Genomic DNA, 18939 nt, shown 5'->3' on the forward strand with positions numbered 1-18939 from the left:
CCCTGCCTACTTCAATGATGATGGTACCTGTAATAAATGTAATATATTTGCTGAAATGGAGGCGAGGCTCAGTGACTAGAAGAGCTGGTAGAAGCTCCATAGCTGCAAGCTACTCCAGTAGCCGTAGTAGCTCTAGTGGTAACTGTGGGAACTAAAGCTAACATTCCTCTCTTCTCCGGGAGCCGGGAGCCCGCCAGGCTCACGGGCTCACGGTGAAGGGTTGGAACGTTAGCATAGCAGCCGACTAGTGCTAAGGCTAATGTCCCCACGCCAGATCTCGCCAGAGCCGAGAAACAGGCTCCCGAAACGTTAGCATAACAGCCGACTAGTGCAGGCTAACGTCCCCATGCCAGAGCTCACCGGAGCCGAGAAGCAGGCTCCCGGAACGTTAGCATAGCAGCCGACTAGTGCAGACTAATGTCCCCACGCCAGAGCTTGCCAGAGCCGAGAAGCAGGCTCCCGGAACGTTAGGAGGTTGGAGAGCAGAGGCAGAGGGAGGAGTGGCTCATGCCACACTTTGTTTTGCTCTACAGGCAGTGCACAACAGCGAACCTAGCGGTGAACGATTTCGCTTATTGCCCCTTTAAATTCATTATGAACGTGGACTTAAAATCATTGTTTTACTGCATGGCCTTGCTGCCCTGGCTTTTGGCCTTTGTGCCCTCAAAAAATTGACAACACAAAAGGCCAAGTGGCCTTGCCCCTAAAATGAGAAAATTCCAGGCCTGTGTTGAACTACCTCACAGGTTTCACTCCATCTGGTATTTCCTATGTGCTTCAGGTGAGAGTGATCCTTTATGTGCCAGGATATAATTGTTTATCCAACAGATTTGACATCTCCATCCAGGACAAGTCCCACTGCACCTCTGACGCATCCTGCTTGGTCGCAGGGAGCGCCACGACTGGTAGCTCCTCTTTAGAAAATGGCCAACAGCTGCGGGTACACAATGTCTTGTACCTGCATACAAATACAATAATCTGTGAAGCACCTGCTCAATCGTCTGTTTGAGTTGTGATTTATGTTGGGATATAATCAGTCTAATGACATGTATATTTAGAAAGTGAGAGGTAAATTGGGCAGAAGATTTTATCCATACCATGACTGACCTGTAGCGATGAACCAGCCATACAGGTACGGGAATGAGGAGCAGAAGTAAAATTCCACATGAGACAATGATCCATAACCTGGAGCCTGATGAAGAGAACAAACCCTTAAAGAATTACTTACCAGAAAGTATAGCCTTTGTGTTAGCACTGCTGGTAAAAAAATATTTAAGAACAGTGACTAGCAGCAGCAACTGCCAAACAAAACCCATTGAATAAAATTAAATTATACTAGTTCAAATAAAGTACAAAAACAATTAATTGGCTCATTTGTACAAAAACAGTAAATTAACATTTTCACTCAAGGTTGGAAGAGAGTTACTGCCCCAAGCAAGGGAGCTCAAGTATCTCAGGGTCTTGTTCATGAGTGAGGGTAGAATGGAGCATGAGATGGATCGGCAGTTTGGCGCAGCATCTGCAGCAATGTGAGCACTGTGCTGGACTGTTGTGGTGAAGAGAGAGCTGAGCCGGAAGGCAAAGCTTTCGATTTACTGGCCCATCTACCTCCCAACCCTCACCTATGGTCACGAGCTCTGGATAGAGACTGAAAGAATGAGATTGCGGATACAAGCGGCCGAAATTAGTTTCCTCCTTGGGGTTGCTGGGCTCAGCCTTAGAGATAGGGGGAGGAGCTCGGACATCTGGAGGGAGCTCGGAGTAGATATGATGTTCCTTCACGTCGAAAGAGGTCAGTTGAGGTGGTTTGGGCATCTGATCAGGATGCCCCCCATTGGAGGTGCCTCCTGTTAGAGGTGTTCCAGGCACGTCCCACTGGTGGGAGGCCCCGGGGCAGACCCAGAACACACTGGAGGGATTACATATCTCGTCTGGCCTGGAAACACCTTGGGGTCCCCCACGAGGAGCTGGAAAGTGTTGCTGGGGAGAATGACGTCTGGAATACTTTGCTCAGCCTACTGCCCCACGACCCGGCCTCAGATAAGCGGTTGAAAATGGGTGGATGGATTTCATTAAAGGTTTTGCAGAGAAACACTGTTATTTTACAGATATTTCTCAAATAATTAAGATTAAACACCTTCAATACAGTGATGGCACTAAAAGTTCCGTAGAGAAACACTATCATTTTACAATTGTTTTCTTAATTACACCCATCTGAAAACTTCAGTAATGTGATGGCACTGAAGAGCCAGCAGAAAGACACTATTTTTCCTGAATTATTATAATCAAACACCTTCAATAAATTTAAAAACATTAAAATGCCTGGCAGCAGCGGGCGCCAAAAAGAAATTGTGAAACTTGAATAAAATAACCCAGTTCATGCAAAGTGCAAAAACAATACATTTACAAAAAAAAAATCATTAAAGACTTTGCAGATGCTAGCAATAGTTATCATCCAAAACTAGTGAATAAATGTTTAGCAAACATGAAATAATATTACCACTGGTAGAGTCTGCTGTCCCATCTGTAGATGTGAAGTTGCCTAAAAGACAACAATTGTCATCTTTTACTGTTCCACTCTGACTCATAATACATATTATCATCAAATGCAATAAATCCATTTGGCTGACCTCGATCAGGCCTCACTGATAACCAGCTCTCTGGACTCTCCATCGTTCTGTCCTTGGATGCACACTTGTACAAGCCTTCATCTTCCCGCGTCACATTCTCAATAGTCATCCTCTTCACTCTGTCTGAACTGGAGGAACTGTAAGAGACGATTTCTGCTCCGTTTTTAAAGAAAGTTATTTTACTGTGATTGCCTGTCGCGTACTGACAATACAAGATCACTGTATCGCCCTCGAGTACAGGGGAGGCAGGAGTCTTCAAGATGATGGTACCATCTGTGGGACAAAGACAGTAGGCGCGGTTAACAGCTTCACTATAACTCCTCAATCCTTATTATTGGGTTTGTTTTAAACAGAGACACTCACACAACACATTTAAACCACTGACATTTTGCTTCCTTTTGTGATTTCTCCCCGTTGTTCAGTGTCTTTAGAGCAACTACAAGATAGTTTTAATTTGTGTTCATTTTGGCGGCTCCTGTGGACCAAAGTGGTAGTGTTTCCGGCCCTGGGTGCATTTGTTTTGAAAGCGAGTGAAAGAAAGATGCAACTGTTTGCAGGGTGTGTATCGATGAGGCAGTTGTGGCTATGCAAGAATAATAACTGTAATGTGACACTGATGGTGTGTCTCAAATCACATACTTCTGTTAGTACGCTTCTATGTAGTATACTATGTGCACTGTGTACTCATTGGCGTTGTGTGCAAATTTAGACAGAGTAGTGTTGTCTCAAACCAAACACGGAAATGAAGGCTGCAACTTAGCTAGTTAGCACATTAGCATTAGCAATTGCGCTATCGTTTGCGGTACCAAATCATTACAGACTGCTAAATTAACCCAATAAACATACTGGCTTATACCTGACAACAGTATAGTGGTGCTTAGTGCAAAAAACACGTGTATTTGTACAACGCAGTGACGTTCACGGTCACACAGTCCTCGGCCGCCATTTCCAGTTTGAAAAGTGGTCCCTCCTCTTCCGCTACGCAGCCAAGATGGCGACCATTGAGGGCGAGAAGTGTCCATAGTTCCACACTCAACTTCTTGACCGTTTTGAGTGCACCATGCGGGTACTCATAGTGCACTGCATTTTTCCATACTTCTCAGTGTGAACGCACTTATGCACTCAAAATGTTAAGTGTAAGCACAGAAGGTACGCAGCATGAGTGACCAACCAGGGTTGACTCATGTTTGTGGCCATGCTCTTTTTTGGCTTTTGCTTTTTTGTTATTCAGTCAATTTATTTTTCTCTTGATCCTGTCCAATTATAAGCCATAACCCCAAAATATAACGTCAAAAACTGTTTCAGTTCTCTTAAGACAAACGTCCTCCTGCTTCCTTGTAACTCGCTAACAAACTGCTGACTTCCAAACTTCACCTGGGAAAGTGTAAACATCCATCCTCAATTCTGCGCGCCGTAAATCGTTATGATTTGACAAGGAATCTAATCCGAGGACAAGCATTAAAAATAACTATATTGAAATAGCAAATCATCTTGATTATGGTCTGGTTTGCTTATGTAGGTCATATTTAGGCATCAGTATCAAACTGAGACTGTTTCATAACCAGTTAAAACTCCTTGTAGCTGCTTTAACATGACCGTTACACAAGACTCACAGCTTACTGTGATGTTGACTGCATTGCTGCGGCCCTCGGCTGCCTCGCACCAGTACAGTCCACTGTTCCCGCTGGCAGCAGTGAACACACACGTATCTGCACTGACAGCACCTCCTAGTAGTGAACACCAGTCAGTGTAGAGGACTCTGTTCCTCACTCTATGGCCTGGCGGGAACCTCCTTAGCATCCAGCGTGAGGAGTTACTCTGAGATACGGGGCACTGCACAGTGAAACGCTCCCTTCTGAAGATCAGTCTGGTGCTGGGGGTCAGAGTCAGGAGTGAGGAAGGAGGAAGCTCTGAAGGACAGAGATGGACAGAGGGAGTAGAAGAAGAGAAAGTTTTACCTGTGTGTCTGATTACCCTAAATGCACTAACAGTTCTGTATGTCTGGCTGCAGAGTAACAGGTCACACAGGACCATAATCAATACATCTACAAAGGATCTAACGCCCCTTTCACCTGGAACTTAACTTAACTTTCTGACACTGCACATCTGTTTTAAAATGAGGCAAAAATTATTATATTTATGCATATTTACATTTAAGTGAAATGTCTCAACAACTATTGGATGAGTTGCTGCAACATTTGTTACAGACATTCATGTTCCCCTCAGGATGAACTGTAATAACTTTGGAAATCCCTTCAGTTTCCCATCTAGCACCATCTTAAGGTCAAATTTGTGTGTAGCTGCACTCCAATGGCCTCCACAGTCACCAGATCTCAGTCCAATAGAGCACCTTTGGGATGTGGTGGAACGGGAGATTCTCATCATGGATGTGCAGCCGACAAATCTGCAGCAACTGTGTGATGTCATCATGTCAATATGAACCAAAATCTCTGAGGAATGTTTCCAGCAACTTGTTAAAGCTATGCTATGAAGAATTAAGGCAGTCCTAAAGGCACAGGGGGGTCCAACCCGGTACCAGCAAGGTGTACCTAATAAAGTGGCCAGTGAGTCCTGGACTAAACAATGTCTCCACCCTTGTGTGTGGTTGTGTGCAGGTAGGAGAAACCTGACGCCTCACTGCAGAGGTTGTAGCTGTTGCTCACCTGACACACTGAGTGTGGCTGGCTGGCTGAGGAGCACCTCAGAGGTGGTGTTGCTCTCCCATTGCTCGACTTGGCACCGGTAGCTGCCCGCGTCCTCCCTTGTTACTGCAGTGATGGAGTACCTGTCACCTGAGACCAGGTGCCTGGGGTTCGGGGTCGGATCAGGAGCAGCAGCAGTGTGTGGGTTGTGTTTTAACCAACGGTAGCTCCACACAAAACTGGAGTTTGACTCCACTGAGCACTGCAACACCACGCACTCACCGAGGTAGATGTTTGACCCCGGAGGCCACACAGATACACTAACCTTCAGAGTCTCTGCAGGGAGACAGAAACTCCATTACGGTCTTTTCTTTTTCATGCCACATATACTGCTGTGTGTGTGTGTGTGTGTGTGTGTGTGTGTGTGTGTGTGTGTGTGTGTGTGTAAGACTGGTGCACGCTCTTTCTGTATGTGATAATTGTCTTTTACAGTACCTTTAGATGCAGCAACTTGGAGAACAAATGCAGCTACACCTGAAATACAGAGACATTATTCCACACAAGCACATTTAAAACACACACACACATCTCCTTATGTCCTCATATACTACCACAGCTTGTTCCTGCCACAGCGGTGGCATTTTGGGTACAGTATGTTTAGTCTGCAGTCTGCTCTGCCAATCAGGAGCAAAACGCATTAACACGAACGCCACAGGCAGCTCAGATGGTTTGTTCCCACTTGGTGTCACATCAGATAGGCAGTTATGGTCCACTGCGGTTTATATAACCAAGACCATATAAGTAAAATTTAAAAGAAGTTCATCTCTACAGGCGGATTTAATACATCTAACACCAGCAAACTTGTGTCTGTAAGACACAACAACAATCTGTTATTCTGCAGAGACGTTGCTATGAAGACACAAGCCATCCGAGGCACATTCCTCACATAACACACACACACGCACACACACACACACACAGTCACAGCGCTGCCACACTGTGACAGAGGGGAGAGCTTCCCATTCCTTAATGAGACTGTTTAGACCGTATTCATCCCCATGGGAACAGAAGGAATGTACACACATTTGCTGTACTTTCCTGTTAAGACACCCGTACCACACACACTCACACACACACACACACAGAGTAATGTAACTACGATGGTCACACAGAACATAACTCACGACTGACTGAAGGATGGAATAGCCAACACAACGGTTTTGCGGCCCTGTCCAAATCATTTCCATTAGCCCCATTCAGATTCTGGCTGGTGCACATCATTTTAATTAAGCACTGTCTGAAAGTCCCAGCTGCAGGCTAACAGCCCTGTAAAATTTATAACCCTGCATAACCTACTGATATACTGATATCTGCATCAAATAAGAGAGTACAGCTCTGGCTCTACGTCAGCACTGCTCTGACAGCTGTCTGCAGACGCTTCCTTCTGTTTCGTCCAACAGTAGAAGATTTTTATTTTATGGAAACACAAAGATTTTTTTATTCTTGTGCAACGTTTGCACATCTCTCTGAATATATTTTTGCACATTCTTGGCTATAGCTCTCTCTTTTTAAACAGTTGCATTCCACATATTTTTAAATAGCATATTTATGTTTATTTGAATTGGATTTTTTTTGTTTGTTTTGTTTTATAAACTTTTTATTGGAAATACAAAAAAAGTACAGACGGTCAAAGGGGAGTTATGAAATCTTTCAAAATTCATATATATTATTCTGCTAAAAATATTAGCAAACATGACCAACACTCTCCCAAATTGTAAAACTACAGTGCTAAACCTGAAATTGTGATGTCATAGGGTATAAAATCTGGAGCTGTTCCATAGACAATGAATGTAGAAAGATGTTGTAGATGACACTGACATCCCTTTCGCACTAAATTAGCTCTGTTTCTTGAATCGATTCTGTTCAGGATTATTGGAACCTTGGTGCTACCCAGCGAACCAGCCCATGTTCCCACCAGTTTTGATCAGAACCATTGTTATCAAGACATGAGAGAGATGAGACATCAACAGAAGGTGTTGCACAATGCACAACCGAAGTAGCAAAGCGTCAGGTTACATTAATTACCTGCAAACTTTTGTTCTGTTATTACAGATATTTGTTTTGACCCCCTCAAAAATAAGCATGAACTAACTGATTAATGAGACCACTGTGTGCTGTTTTTCGTTTTAGGATTTCTTACTTGACTTCTCCGTCCTCTCTTTCTGATCTGTAAATGCTCTGAATGGCTCAAAATCAGGTGCAGGAACCAGAACCTGTTGCATGTTGGCGGAAAAGGTGTATGAGAGCACACAGAGAGATGATCTGAGTATATGGGTACATTTTCTACTTCAGAGCTGAGAACACTACAACAAAATAAAGCTCATTTGGGCGTAAAACAAGAAAACGCGCCCCAGTCATTGTCCGTGGAGCAGCTCCAGACCTTATACTTGATGACACAGTTTGTTACTTGCTTCACTGGTTTCTGGCTCTGAGAGAGAGTAGCTTGTGTTCACAAATGTTGACTGAGCTTTGTTAGACCAGTGGTTCCCAACTGGTTGGTTGTGGCCCAAAAATGGGTTGCAGGTCCATTCTGAATGGACCGCAGGTGACTCACGAACATGTTAAGTTTGTAAAAAAAAAAAAACACAAGTATGATGCTGAATATATCAAACTGTGTGGACCTTGAACTAAGGAGAAATCTGGACCCTGTGGCTGGATGAGTTGGCAGCTATCCTAGGAAAAAATGTGATGTGTGTCCTTTAAAATTACAAGTGTTTCCCATTTTTGTTTGTTGTGAAATAAATATCCTCAGGGGCCTCAAAGTGGGACCCCACCCACCTTACAACAAGAACAACAAAACACGTCTCTGGATAGAAAATAAAAATATCACTAACTGCGGTGTGTATGAGGATTTAAAATATATTTAGTGTTGAAATAAAATGTAATAGAATACAGATTACTAGTTACCTGTTGAAAATGTAATCCATAATTAAACTATTTTAATTACTTCATCAAAGTAATGTAACTTATTACACTTTATTACTTTTGTATTATTTTTCTAACAAATGTTTTAAACTGGGCACTAAAGCTGAACTGAATTCCTGAGATCCCTATCTCGTAATTACGTGTTTTTTTATTTAGTGAATGCAATCCACTTCTGTAAAAATATATAAAGCAACAATGAATGTTTTACTCTACAAATAAACTTTTACTGAAAGTATATGATGAAATTTAAACCCCTTTTGTTATCACCAATATTCTGTAATTTAATTACAGATCTGTTCTCGGTTACTGCAACATTTATTTTGTCATTTAATTACTAATTACACCTCAACACTGAATACATACACATACACATGATGATGAACAGGAATGTAAAGGTGCAAATCGAATGAAGAAATATAAAATAGATTAACAAAAAAGATGGGGTAGACGATTAGGTGGCAAACGTTTGTAAGGAACTTGAAGTAATCTGTAAAAGCTGAAAATAGCAGAGCTGCCATTCACTGAAACTCTCACCTTTTTAACTTAAGAGAAGACATAACATCTCTAAGCCACTGGGAAATAAATGGTGCATAGAGGTAAAATACACTGTCTCGCCAGAAGAGAGGTCAAGGCTAAGATGTCTGACTGTGAAGAATTAAACTGGGAGGAATCAACAGAGACTCCAAATATCGCTATAAAGGGGCAAATCTTAATATCAGTTCCCAAATGCTTTGTCAAGATCATAAAATAATCACTCCTGGGACAAAAGAAAAACATGGCTGAGGTTAAAAGAGGAAGTGTGACATCTCTTACATTCATCTACAACATTTGACACTGAATTTTTTCCCATTCTATATTTCATTTGTCGTGTCTCTGCACCAAATCTCAAGTAAATCAATGTTTGGCATTAAAGTGGGTTCTGATTGAGTCTTCCCAGTAAAGGCCAGTCTGAATGCAGCTATTCACTGGTTTAAAAAGAGGCAGGTGTCAGTCAGTTTTAATCTGTGATACTCACCCAGCAGTGAGGAGATGACGAAGATGTTCATTTTGCCAAATGCCCAAAATCAAATATGCAGCTCCTCTTTGATTTCTTAAAAAAAAGAGAGAGAAATGACAATAAATGTGATTTTAAGATTTCTAACACTTAAAATGACGTATGTTTCAGACGTCCATTGTTAGTTGGTAGCCAGAGCCTTTTTTATTTTCGTAGCTATGAGCCCGAGAATAATAGTCTCTCTCAGGAGGAGTTTCGACTGGCTGTCACAGTAAACCACAGACAGAGATGGTCATCTTGGTGGAGACATTTCCTTCCTCTGTCAAGCAGTTAACAGGCGGAGCTGTCAGATGGCAGAATCCAGGCTGAGTAGTAAAGATCCCAAACCACAATACAACCAATTTACTATCAACAAGCAGTTTTACAGACTCCCTGTAAAATCTCTGCCTCTTTGATGTAATCGTAATCAGCATTCATCATGTGTTGCACATGTAAAAGTATCTTTTTCGCACAATTTTATTATTTTCCTTTAGTCTCAAATTATGCTGCTGATGTTATGCACATCCTGCAAATGCTGAAATCAGTTTCTCCTCTCCACAGTTTTATTTGTATATCTGTTTTATTGGGGTCGTTGGTTGTTTTCTGTTATACCTTGTTTGCTCTATTTATATCCTACTTTTCTTTCCAGTACTCACTGACGTTGATGCTTATTTCTCTCTTTGGGGAGCTTTTCATTTTATTCAGTTTAATCCAATCAGTTAGAATCAGATAAAGTTTTGGTAAATTAAATGAGGGGAATAATAACCCCCAGTCAATTATTTTTTATTTCAGCCATGCTAGCGGCCCGTCTCTATGGATCCCAACGCCTGCCTGTCTGTCCACCACTTTGAGTCAGACTAAATTATCTCATCTACTATTGAATGGATTGCCATGAAATTTCATACAGACGTTCATAGTTCCCAGAGGATGAATCCTAATGACTTTGGTGATCCTCTGACTTTTCTTCTAACGCCATCAGTTTTCACTCATACTGTATAATATTTCTCCTGGATGGATTGGAACCAAGCGGCAACTTCAGGGGCTGAAAAATGAAGCCAACGTGGAAGTGCCAAAAACTGCAGTTCCTCTAATGGCCACCTGAGGCTGGCTCCAAAACAGAGTCATCCCCCAGAGACCCCCATGTCAAGATAGCCAATTGACAGCTGAAATAAACACATTTACAGCCTGGTGCAAAAATTGGTTTCGGTCTCTATAACTAATTTCCTTGTTCATGACAACTTTACATGTTGTGGAAGTTCAACTTAGGACCCAAATGCAAACCGTTTGAGGCAGTTTATTGTAGTTTGAAGATGTGGAGTTGAAGGCTGGTATAAAATGATGGCTGAGGTGGGAAAGGAATGGCAAAGCAGAGCAGGCAGATTAGCTGGAGGCAAAGCAGTCTAAATCCCGAGGCAGGAGATGAGAACAAGGCTGGACGTGGTGGGTTATGATTTAGGCTGGGGTGGTGAATCTGAGACACAGAACAAAGTGTGAATTGATGTCCAAAAAGTATAAAAATAGGTCCAAAAACTAGAAGCTGGCCTTGATGCCTGTACTGCAGAGGAGACGGAACGATCTGGCAGAGTCTGGATGTCTGAGCCGGGGTTTTATTCTGCAGTGACTTGATTGTAGATGAGGTTCAGGTGTGCAGGTTCAGCAGCTGCTGACACTCAGAGGGCCACGCCCAGCAAACACACAGACACTGTGCGCTCCAACACCTATTCTACCATTTAGTATGTCCCTACATATAGTATGTCAAATGCAGTGTGCCAAAATACCAGGATGTTCTACTACATCCAGTCCAATTTTGCAATGTGCAAGCCAGCATGCTGTTCTGGCTGTTCTGACCCACAATCCTCTGCACAGCTGACGATTCTTTGACTGAGCCGCAGATGACAGCTTGACAGCTGATTGACAGCTGTCAGAAGCCCCAGTGATGGATGACAAAGCATTCAAGTAACTGATGACCAGTCAAATTGTAATTATAGGAATATTAATTGTTTAGGTAAAAAAAAAAAAAAAAAAAATCATAAATATTACAAACAACAACAGTTCGTTTGTGATATTTCACAAAGTTTGTTCGTTTCACCCTTCCTGTGTGCCAGCCAGCTGAAATTATGTTTGAACAGAGATTGAATCTGATATGTTTTAAAAACGCTGGGCAGTTGGGGCAAGAAAACAAAGTCTTTATAAAGGTTCCTTGAAAAGTCATGGAAAAGTTTGGAAATTTGGTCCATGACCACCTTAGAACTCTTCACCTATCATGTCTACAATTCAGTGTTGAAATGGCTCCCTGGATCTTGTATTTAAATATGCATCCCAGCATCAGATGTTCTGTGAGCCAATGTTTGCAGACTATACAGTTTTTTCAGCTGTAGTCTATGTGCTAAACTAAGATAGTGAACATGGTAAACATCTGGCTACACCTGCTTAGAGTCCATCTTTTTTGTCTGCTAGCCTACAGCAGACACTTTGGTTTCATGACACCAGCCCCTACTTTGCATAAATTCAATGGACAACACATTCTCACTCCGACCTCGTCACACATTGACTTTTGGTCATGGACTTTCTACATCCAGATACGATGTGCAAGGTACCCTGTGTGCGTTGGTTGTTGACGTTCTTGGACAGCGTGTCAAGTTCTGCCTGTTGCATGCATTGTCTTCTTTCAAAATACACTTCTGTTTTCACAGGAAATTTAAGGTTTGCATACAGTCTCTTTCAAAATAAAAGCACTACGTCGGTACAACACTGCAAATTGGTGTTTTTTTTCCTTCAACAACAAACACACATGGTTGGGTTTAGAAAAAAGAACAGAGTTTGGCTTTGGAATTTTGCAGGACGCAACACTGCTCTCCCGGGTGAAAGTTGGAGTCCAGCCACCACAACCACACCCACCCCAGTTGGACTTTCGCCGCATTAACTTTCGTCCTTGTCCCACCGCGTTTCCTCCTAGCGCTGATGGGCACCGTTAAACTATAGCGGCAACCAGTTGCGTATCATGCCGATGTTAAAGAATGCCTTTTTTCGTTTCATTTCTGATGCTGCAAGTCACTGCCAAAGCGCCGGATTTCGACGACTTCGGAGTGAGACTTGGCCCCGGTGGAATACCAAAATCAGGTTTAGGATAGTTTTACCTACAGAAAGTACAGAAAGAGAAGACCATGTGGTTTCAGTTGGACTTGTTAGCATTGTGACTGTGAGCTCACATCATAGTACAGCCCATAGACTGTGTAATGAAGATATTTATATCAGCCTACAGTGTATGGTCCTCACAGCTGCTGTGAAGTCCTGTTTTTTTCATGAAGAACAACAGCTTATTATAATTTTTTACACACCAGTAAAGGGAAATAGCCTCAGTCTAGTTTGGGTTTTTGCTTCTCCTTGAACTTTCTGCAGCCAAACCACGGTGTAATTCCAGTGAATTTCTAACTTGTGTGTGCTCCAGGTAACTACAGCTACCTCATTATCCCTCCATGGTCCCCGCCCTCTCCTCATCATTCCTCCCTCCACCTCTCTGCCCCTCCCTCCACCTCCCGTCGCTCCCACATCCAGACTCCCAACATCCACAGGGTTTCTTCCAGGAAGCGCGTCGGGCAGTCGGATGCTCTGCTGGAATGCCTGGGAGAGAGACCATCCTTTTTGTCCATTTCTGAGAGAGAGAGAGAGCCAGTGGGGAGGAGGTGGAGGAGAAGAGGAGGAGGAGAGGAGGAGGAGGAGGGGTGGCGATAGGAGAGAGGAACAGACATGGCTTCTAAAGAGATCACTGCCTCTGGTTTCGTAAGTGTGAGCAAGGATATCACAGGTGGGTAAAGACAGCCGCTCGGTTATTGTGCTCCGTGTTGTGTCTTGTTGCGGGTTATAACCGCGGTCACCCCCCGGCGTGTCTGCGTTCAGGCTCGGGATGCTTTTCCTCCGCGCGTCTGGCGGAGGCTGCGACCGAACAGACGCATTGGATGATAGTCATGAGCTACACCTTTACATTCCGTCCTGAAGCTTTCCGGGGCGTCTTTCTCCTCCTCAGTGCATGTGAATCAGTTAATGTGCAGATGAATTATTTACAGTGCAGGGAAATATACCTTGCTTTAATCTGCCCCTCGGGGAGGATCAGGTAGTCTAATAAAAACCCCAGCCTTAGGCCAGAGAGGAAAAGGGGCGTTGTGGAAATAACGGTGTGTACTCGTGAGTCTGAGAGCGTTTTGTTCTGCACGGTTTTGCCAATAAACCTGCTCCAGAGCATGCTCCCCCCTCTCAACCTCAACCTAGGAGTATTTTATCTTTGTTTTTCTGCTGCCTAACCAGCTCGAGCGCTGTAGTGATTGCGCGCGTGCGTGTGTGCGTGCGAAAGTGAAAAGAGGGGGGACTGATAAAGGCAGATGTTCACTGTATCTTGCCAACAGAAATGCATAAGCTAGACAAACCCGCGACAGAATGCACAAATATTTATTCCTTTTCTCTCAAACAGCAACAGCTTACACATGTCAAAGTCACAGCACAGCCTTCAAGTGAATACGAGCGCAACGCGCGCGCACAAACCACACGCGCACTCCACACATGCTCAGGGTAGCAGGGACTCTGCTGCTGCGTTAATTACTCCTAATGGCTCTATTAGGCGCACTGTGATGATTAATCCAGTGGAATCCCTGCCTCCTCATTCAGTCACCTGCCGGGCGGCTGCACCGCCTCCTCCTGCCCTGCCTGCACTGACTGACTGACAGGAGGAGCACCGGGGCCACCGTGGCCCTGGTGGACTAAAGGCCTGCACAAGGTCACCTGAATGAGACTTTAGTCTACATCTGTTCTCTGGATGGACTAAGACCATAGACACTCACTGATGTAGAGGTGATCAGCATGCAGAAAACTGGTGCATATTGGCAGAGTACAGACATTCAGATTATACTTCAATATGCATTTGAACAGCAGAGAGAGAAGTATCCTATCCTTTACTAAAGTAAAACTAGTAAAACTTTAATTTAAAAATGTTTAAAAGTTAAAAACTTAAAGGTCCAGTGTGTAGGTGTAAGGGGGATATACTGGTAGAAATTCAATATCATATAATAAGCGCTAAGTTTTCTCTGTTTTTCTTCTTCTTTCTTTTTCTAATTTGGCATTGTGACCCAACATGACAGGCATTTCAGGCTCTGGAACAAATCCCATGACTTGAAATGTGGAGACAAACATCATAATTTACTACTGAAAACAGGTGGCTCTCTACTACTCTTACAGAAATTTAAAATGATATAAAAAGTATGTTTTCTTTAGTGTATAATCAACCTGAAATGAGAATCGTTGTGTTTTGTTACCTCAGAATGAGCCGTTAATCTACATAAGGAGCGGGTCCTTTTCCACAGAGACCGCCATGTTGGACTGCCATGTTTCTACAGTAGCCCAGAATGGACAAACCAAACACTGGCTCTAGATAGGGCCATTTGCATTTGCATTGGCCACCGTAGTTAGTAGCCCCTCCCTGACGAACAGCATGGGAGAAACACATATTTTTTTTTACATGAAACTGCTTTATCCAGTGTTTTTACTGGTTTAAATCACAGTGTCCGTTTGTTTTAAAGAGGTAAAGACGTCCTCCTGAATGTCAGTATCTTAAGTTATGAGAGAAAAAAGGTGAGCGTTCATTAGCAGGTGCTGCTGTGACGAGCCAAACAGCATCGGAGAAACACTGATTCGTAACGTGGAACTGCTTTGTTCAGTCTTTTTACTGCTTTTAATCACCTGGAGGAGACCTCTGCGGATAATTCGGCTTCTGGTAAAAACCTCCTGAGCGGTGAACAGTAAAGGAATCCAAAGCAGGAGAAGATTCAGCTGGTTGCAATCTGCAGTCGTCACTGATGCCACTAAATCCCCCGAAAGCTCACACCTCGAACCTTGAGTGTCAAAATAAAAAAGATCAAATTTTGTAGCACAATGGACCCTGTTAGTGTCATAATATTATATTGGTTTGTTCTATAATTCTTCATTTTTTATTAACTGATCATGTTTTTTTTGAAGTAATCATCTCTGACAGACAAATGTAGTGGAGTGAAAAGTACAATATATGATATATGAGACTTATGTGCACCTAAAATATGGATAAACACTGCTGCACAAAGAGAGGAACTTGCTCTATTATCCAGTGTGACTGTATCAACTCCACTGACAAATCTCAGCGTCCTGGCTTTAGTATCGATTTTCTCATAAACCCGTCAGTCGGGATGCTGTGAAGCCACAGTAATGGAGAGGCTGAATCATGCAATTCCTGCCAGCGACTGTATGTTTCTGTGATAGTGTGTCGGTGCCGTGTGTTCCCACCCTGCCAGTGAGACACTTCTTCTGGCGCGGCAAGCAGGTTGTGTGCCTGTATACGAGTCAGGGGGTCACAGCGCTGACAGTGATGCTGTTTGACAGGAACAGTTCTCAGTGAATCATAAACACTGATGCTCCGATGTGTCATGTTGCTCCTGTGAGGAAAAAAATGACACTGAAGCATATTGTGAACCATTTTGATGATGCTACAAAATAGAGCAGCTTGGTGATTGCATTGGGCTGAAGTCACTGAGGGACACGGAGGAAAACTATTGTTGTATTTCTGTGATTAATCCATGCTGTCCAGACTGCTTCCCCGTTAAATGTCAGTCGTCTTGCTTCAGTGTTACATGCAGATTGAATCATTTTGCATGAAAGAGGTTTGCATCTTGTTTCAACTCGTCGGAATACATACAGACTCAGAGATCAAACCATCAGGATACATACAGACTCAGAGCTCATTGGATTATTTTACCATCTGAAATGCCACGACAGATCTGTTCAAATGACAAGCCTGATGTGTCTTTCAGTTATTAGATGAAGACATGAATAAAGGCCTGTCCACCCAAAGGTCAGAGTCATTTAGTGCTCTGTTTGGTTTGGACTAATTTGATTTGATCTTATCTAAATGACCATACCGGTGGAAGTTTCACAGTATTTTGGGGACATCATTAAGCCTTTATTAGAGATTGGAGTGTCGGAAGATGACAGGAAACAAGGTGTTAGAGAAAGTGGGAATGATGTGCACAGAGATCCGTGGCTGGTCTGAAACCAGGGATATAGCAGTCAATGGTAGAGGTGTGAGAAAATATCGATACACTCGAGTGTCACAATATTGTTTTATGATACTGTATGAATTAAATTTTTAATGAATAGTTTACATGCAAAGATTCGTAGCAGTGATTTATTTTGTGTTGTGTTGAAAAATTCTGAATGCAGCATTCAGAGTGTTAATATAGAATGTAAAGATAAAGTAAAGATATAGTGGAGTAATGGCATCCTGAGGAGAGAATGAAGTCAGGCTATCTGTGTGTGTGTGTGTGTGTGTGTGTGTGTGTGTGTGTGTGTGTGTGTGCGTGTTGTAATCCAATCTGACTGCAACTGCATTTTAGTGCATGTTGGTACCACCCACTGGCTAGCTCAACGCTGCCAGTTCGCACTGCGCTCGTACGGCGCTCATACGGCAGTTACCACTGATATGAGGACAGTGGCATTAAAGGGATAGTGCACCCAAAAATGAAAATTCAGCCATTATCTACTCACTCATATGCCAATGGAGGCTCAGGTGAAGTTTTAGACATCCCTTGCGGAGATCCAAGGGGAGAGGAGGTAGCAACACAACTCCACCTAATGCAGGCTGACGGCGCCCCAGATTCAAACGTCCAAAAACACATAATTGAAACCACAAAATATCTCCATACTGCTCGTCCGTAGTGATCCAAGTGTCCTGAAGCCCCGACATAAAAAGTTGTTTGGAAAAACCTCATTTGAACTCTGTTTTTAGCCTCATTGTAGCCTGTAGCTCTGACTGCCTCTCTGTGCACCGTGTTCACGTGTGTGCCGCACACGTGTGTGCCCTAACCCTTCTCCCTGATTTTGTGTTTAGATGGGTGGATACAATTTCAGAGTTTAAAAAACTCCCTACGTTGCAGAACCAATAGTAAATCTGCAGGGCGGTCCTTCGGTGGCTCGCTGAACTCTTGTGCTCGTAAACATAGTCCGACTGCGTTAAAAGTTTTAAACAAAGTCGTTGTAAATCCTTCATTTCCACAATCTTGTGGACTGAGCACAAGTTTGATAAAACAGAGTTAAATCTCTCGGCATCCATTTTCAAGCTCTCTGTGTGTTTGTTTCCTTGCAGACGAGGAAAGGGGGAGCGCACATTTCCGGGAGGGCGTGAACTTTTCAAAAATGCAAGAGGCGTTGCTTTGTTGCCCGCCGTTTTCTCCGGTGTGTTAAACATTAAACGTTGCCATTGTTCAGTGCTGTTTATGGCGTCAGCACCGTTAGCTGCTAATTACTTGCTTAGCCACCTTCATGTTGAGAACTGTGTGCAGACAACTCATGGGGTGCGTTCCAAATCACATACTTTTTCTTTTTACTTTTAGTAGGTACTACAGCTGCCCTTAAAAAGTACGCACTGTTGCATGCAGTATGCACATGCAGTAGTAGGGACATAGTACTTTCTCATAACACTACAACCTGAACTTTGACCCTCTTGCTTTTATATCCGTTACCTTGGAGATAATACAAACGCCACTTACCGTTCTAAGTTATAACTGCACAGATTGTAGATTTCAACACATTTTATATTTGCGACAGTGAAATTACATCTGCAGTTCTGTCATCGTTATTTTTATAGTTATGTCCTATTCTTGTTTTTAATGTTTACTTAATAGTTACTTGAATGTGCTGTCATTCGTCACTGAGACTTCTGACAGCTGTCAATCAGCTGTTAAACAGCTGTCAATGAGCCATCAAGCTGTTGCAGAGTGTGTGTGACTGTGACTGTGGGTCAGAACAGCCAGAAAAGCATGCTGGCTTCCAGACTGCAAAATTAGACCGGATGTAGTAGAACATCCTGGTATTTTTGGCACACTGCATTTGACATACTATGTATTGGGACATCCTAAATGTTTTTATGGAGTGGCAGTATGGGTATTGGAAGGCACAGATACACTCTCAGATACACCTCTGACCACTAGATGTAGCAGTGTTGTAATCTATCTTCAGTCATTTGACCCTCCCACTCCAGATCAGTGGGATTACTCAGAACCTGTACATACGGTGATGTGTTCTTTATACTATGACTGTTTTCCTATAATTAGATTTAAGAAATCACAATATGCCGCCTTGCTTACAGTATCACTATATATCGCAACATATTGATGGACGAAAATGACCAAACATCTTCTTGAATGACTGTTTTTAGTGTCTGGAATTTACGGGGTCAACTTGACAAACATCCGAGTGCTCATGAATCCTTAAAGTGTCGTAACATTAAGCACTGACTGAACGAGCCAGGACCAATTAAATTGAGTCGAGACCTCCACCAGCCAAGGCCAGTGGTGCATTCACGCGCTCCCTCAGATGGTCATTCTTCAGACTTTGGTGTGTTCACCGTTTTCTCTAACCCTTTGAAACCTGGAGCAACATCACTTCTTTTGTGCTGCTTTCAGACGCCGTTCGCAAGTATTTAAACATTTCAACTTTGAGCAATTTGGTGCGATTTCTTTCAAAAACATGGGAAAAAAGGCACTGAACAATTTGATTAAAAATGTCCCATGAATAGCAAAAAAATAAGATTTAGCCTTTTTTTAAACTAGGAAAAAGCTATTTTTTTACTTTCTTT

The 18939-nt window shown here is 42.9% G+C and overlaps 1 protein-coding gene and 1 pseudogene across 1 annotated transcript in view; one reads left to right on the top strand and one right to left on the bottom strand.

Moving 5' to 3' along the window:
* Positions 1-7554, bottom strand: part of LOC126396876 (uncharacterized) — a 21022-nt pseudogene extending 13468 nt beyond the window's left edge.
* A 5412-nt stretch (positions 7555-12966) lies between these two features.
* LOC126397304 (capping protein, Arp2/3 and myosin-I linker protein 3-like) overlaps positions 12967-18939 on the top strand; it is a 51581-nt gene continuing 45608 nt past the window's right edge. Inside the window, exon 1 of the mRNA XM_050055973.1 lies at positions 12967-13095. Within this exon, the coding sequence (XP_049911930.1) occupies positions 13038-13095 (58 nt within the window). The 5' untranslated portion in view covers positions 12967-13037. The remainder of the gene's footprint in view (positions 13096-18939) is intronic.

The sequence above is a fragment of the Epinephelus moara genome, chromosome 10 (assembly GCF_006386435.1).
Source record: "Epinephelus moara isolate mb chromosome 10, YSFRI_EMoa_1.0, whole genome shotgun sequence".
NCBI lineage: Eukaryota > Metazoa > Chordata > Actinopteri > Perciformes > Serranidae > Epinephelus > Epinephelus moara.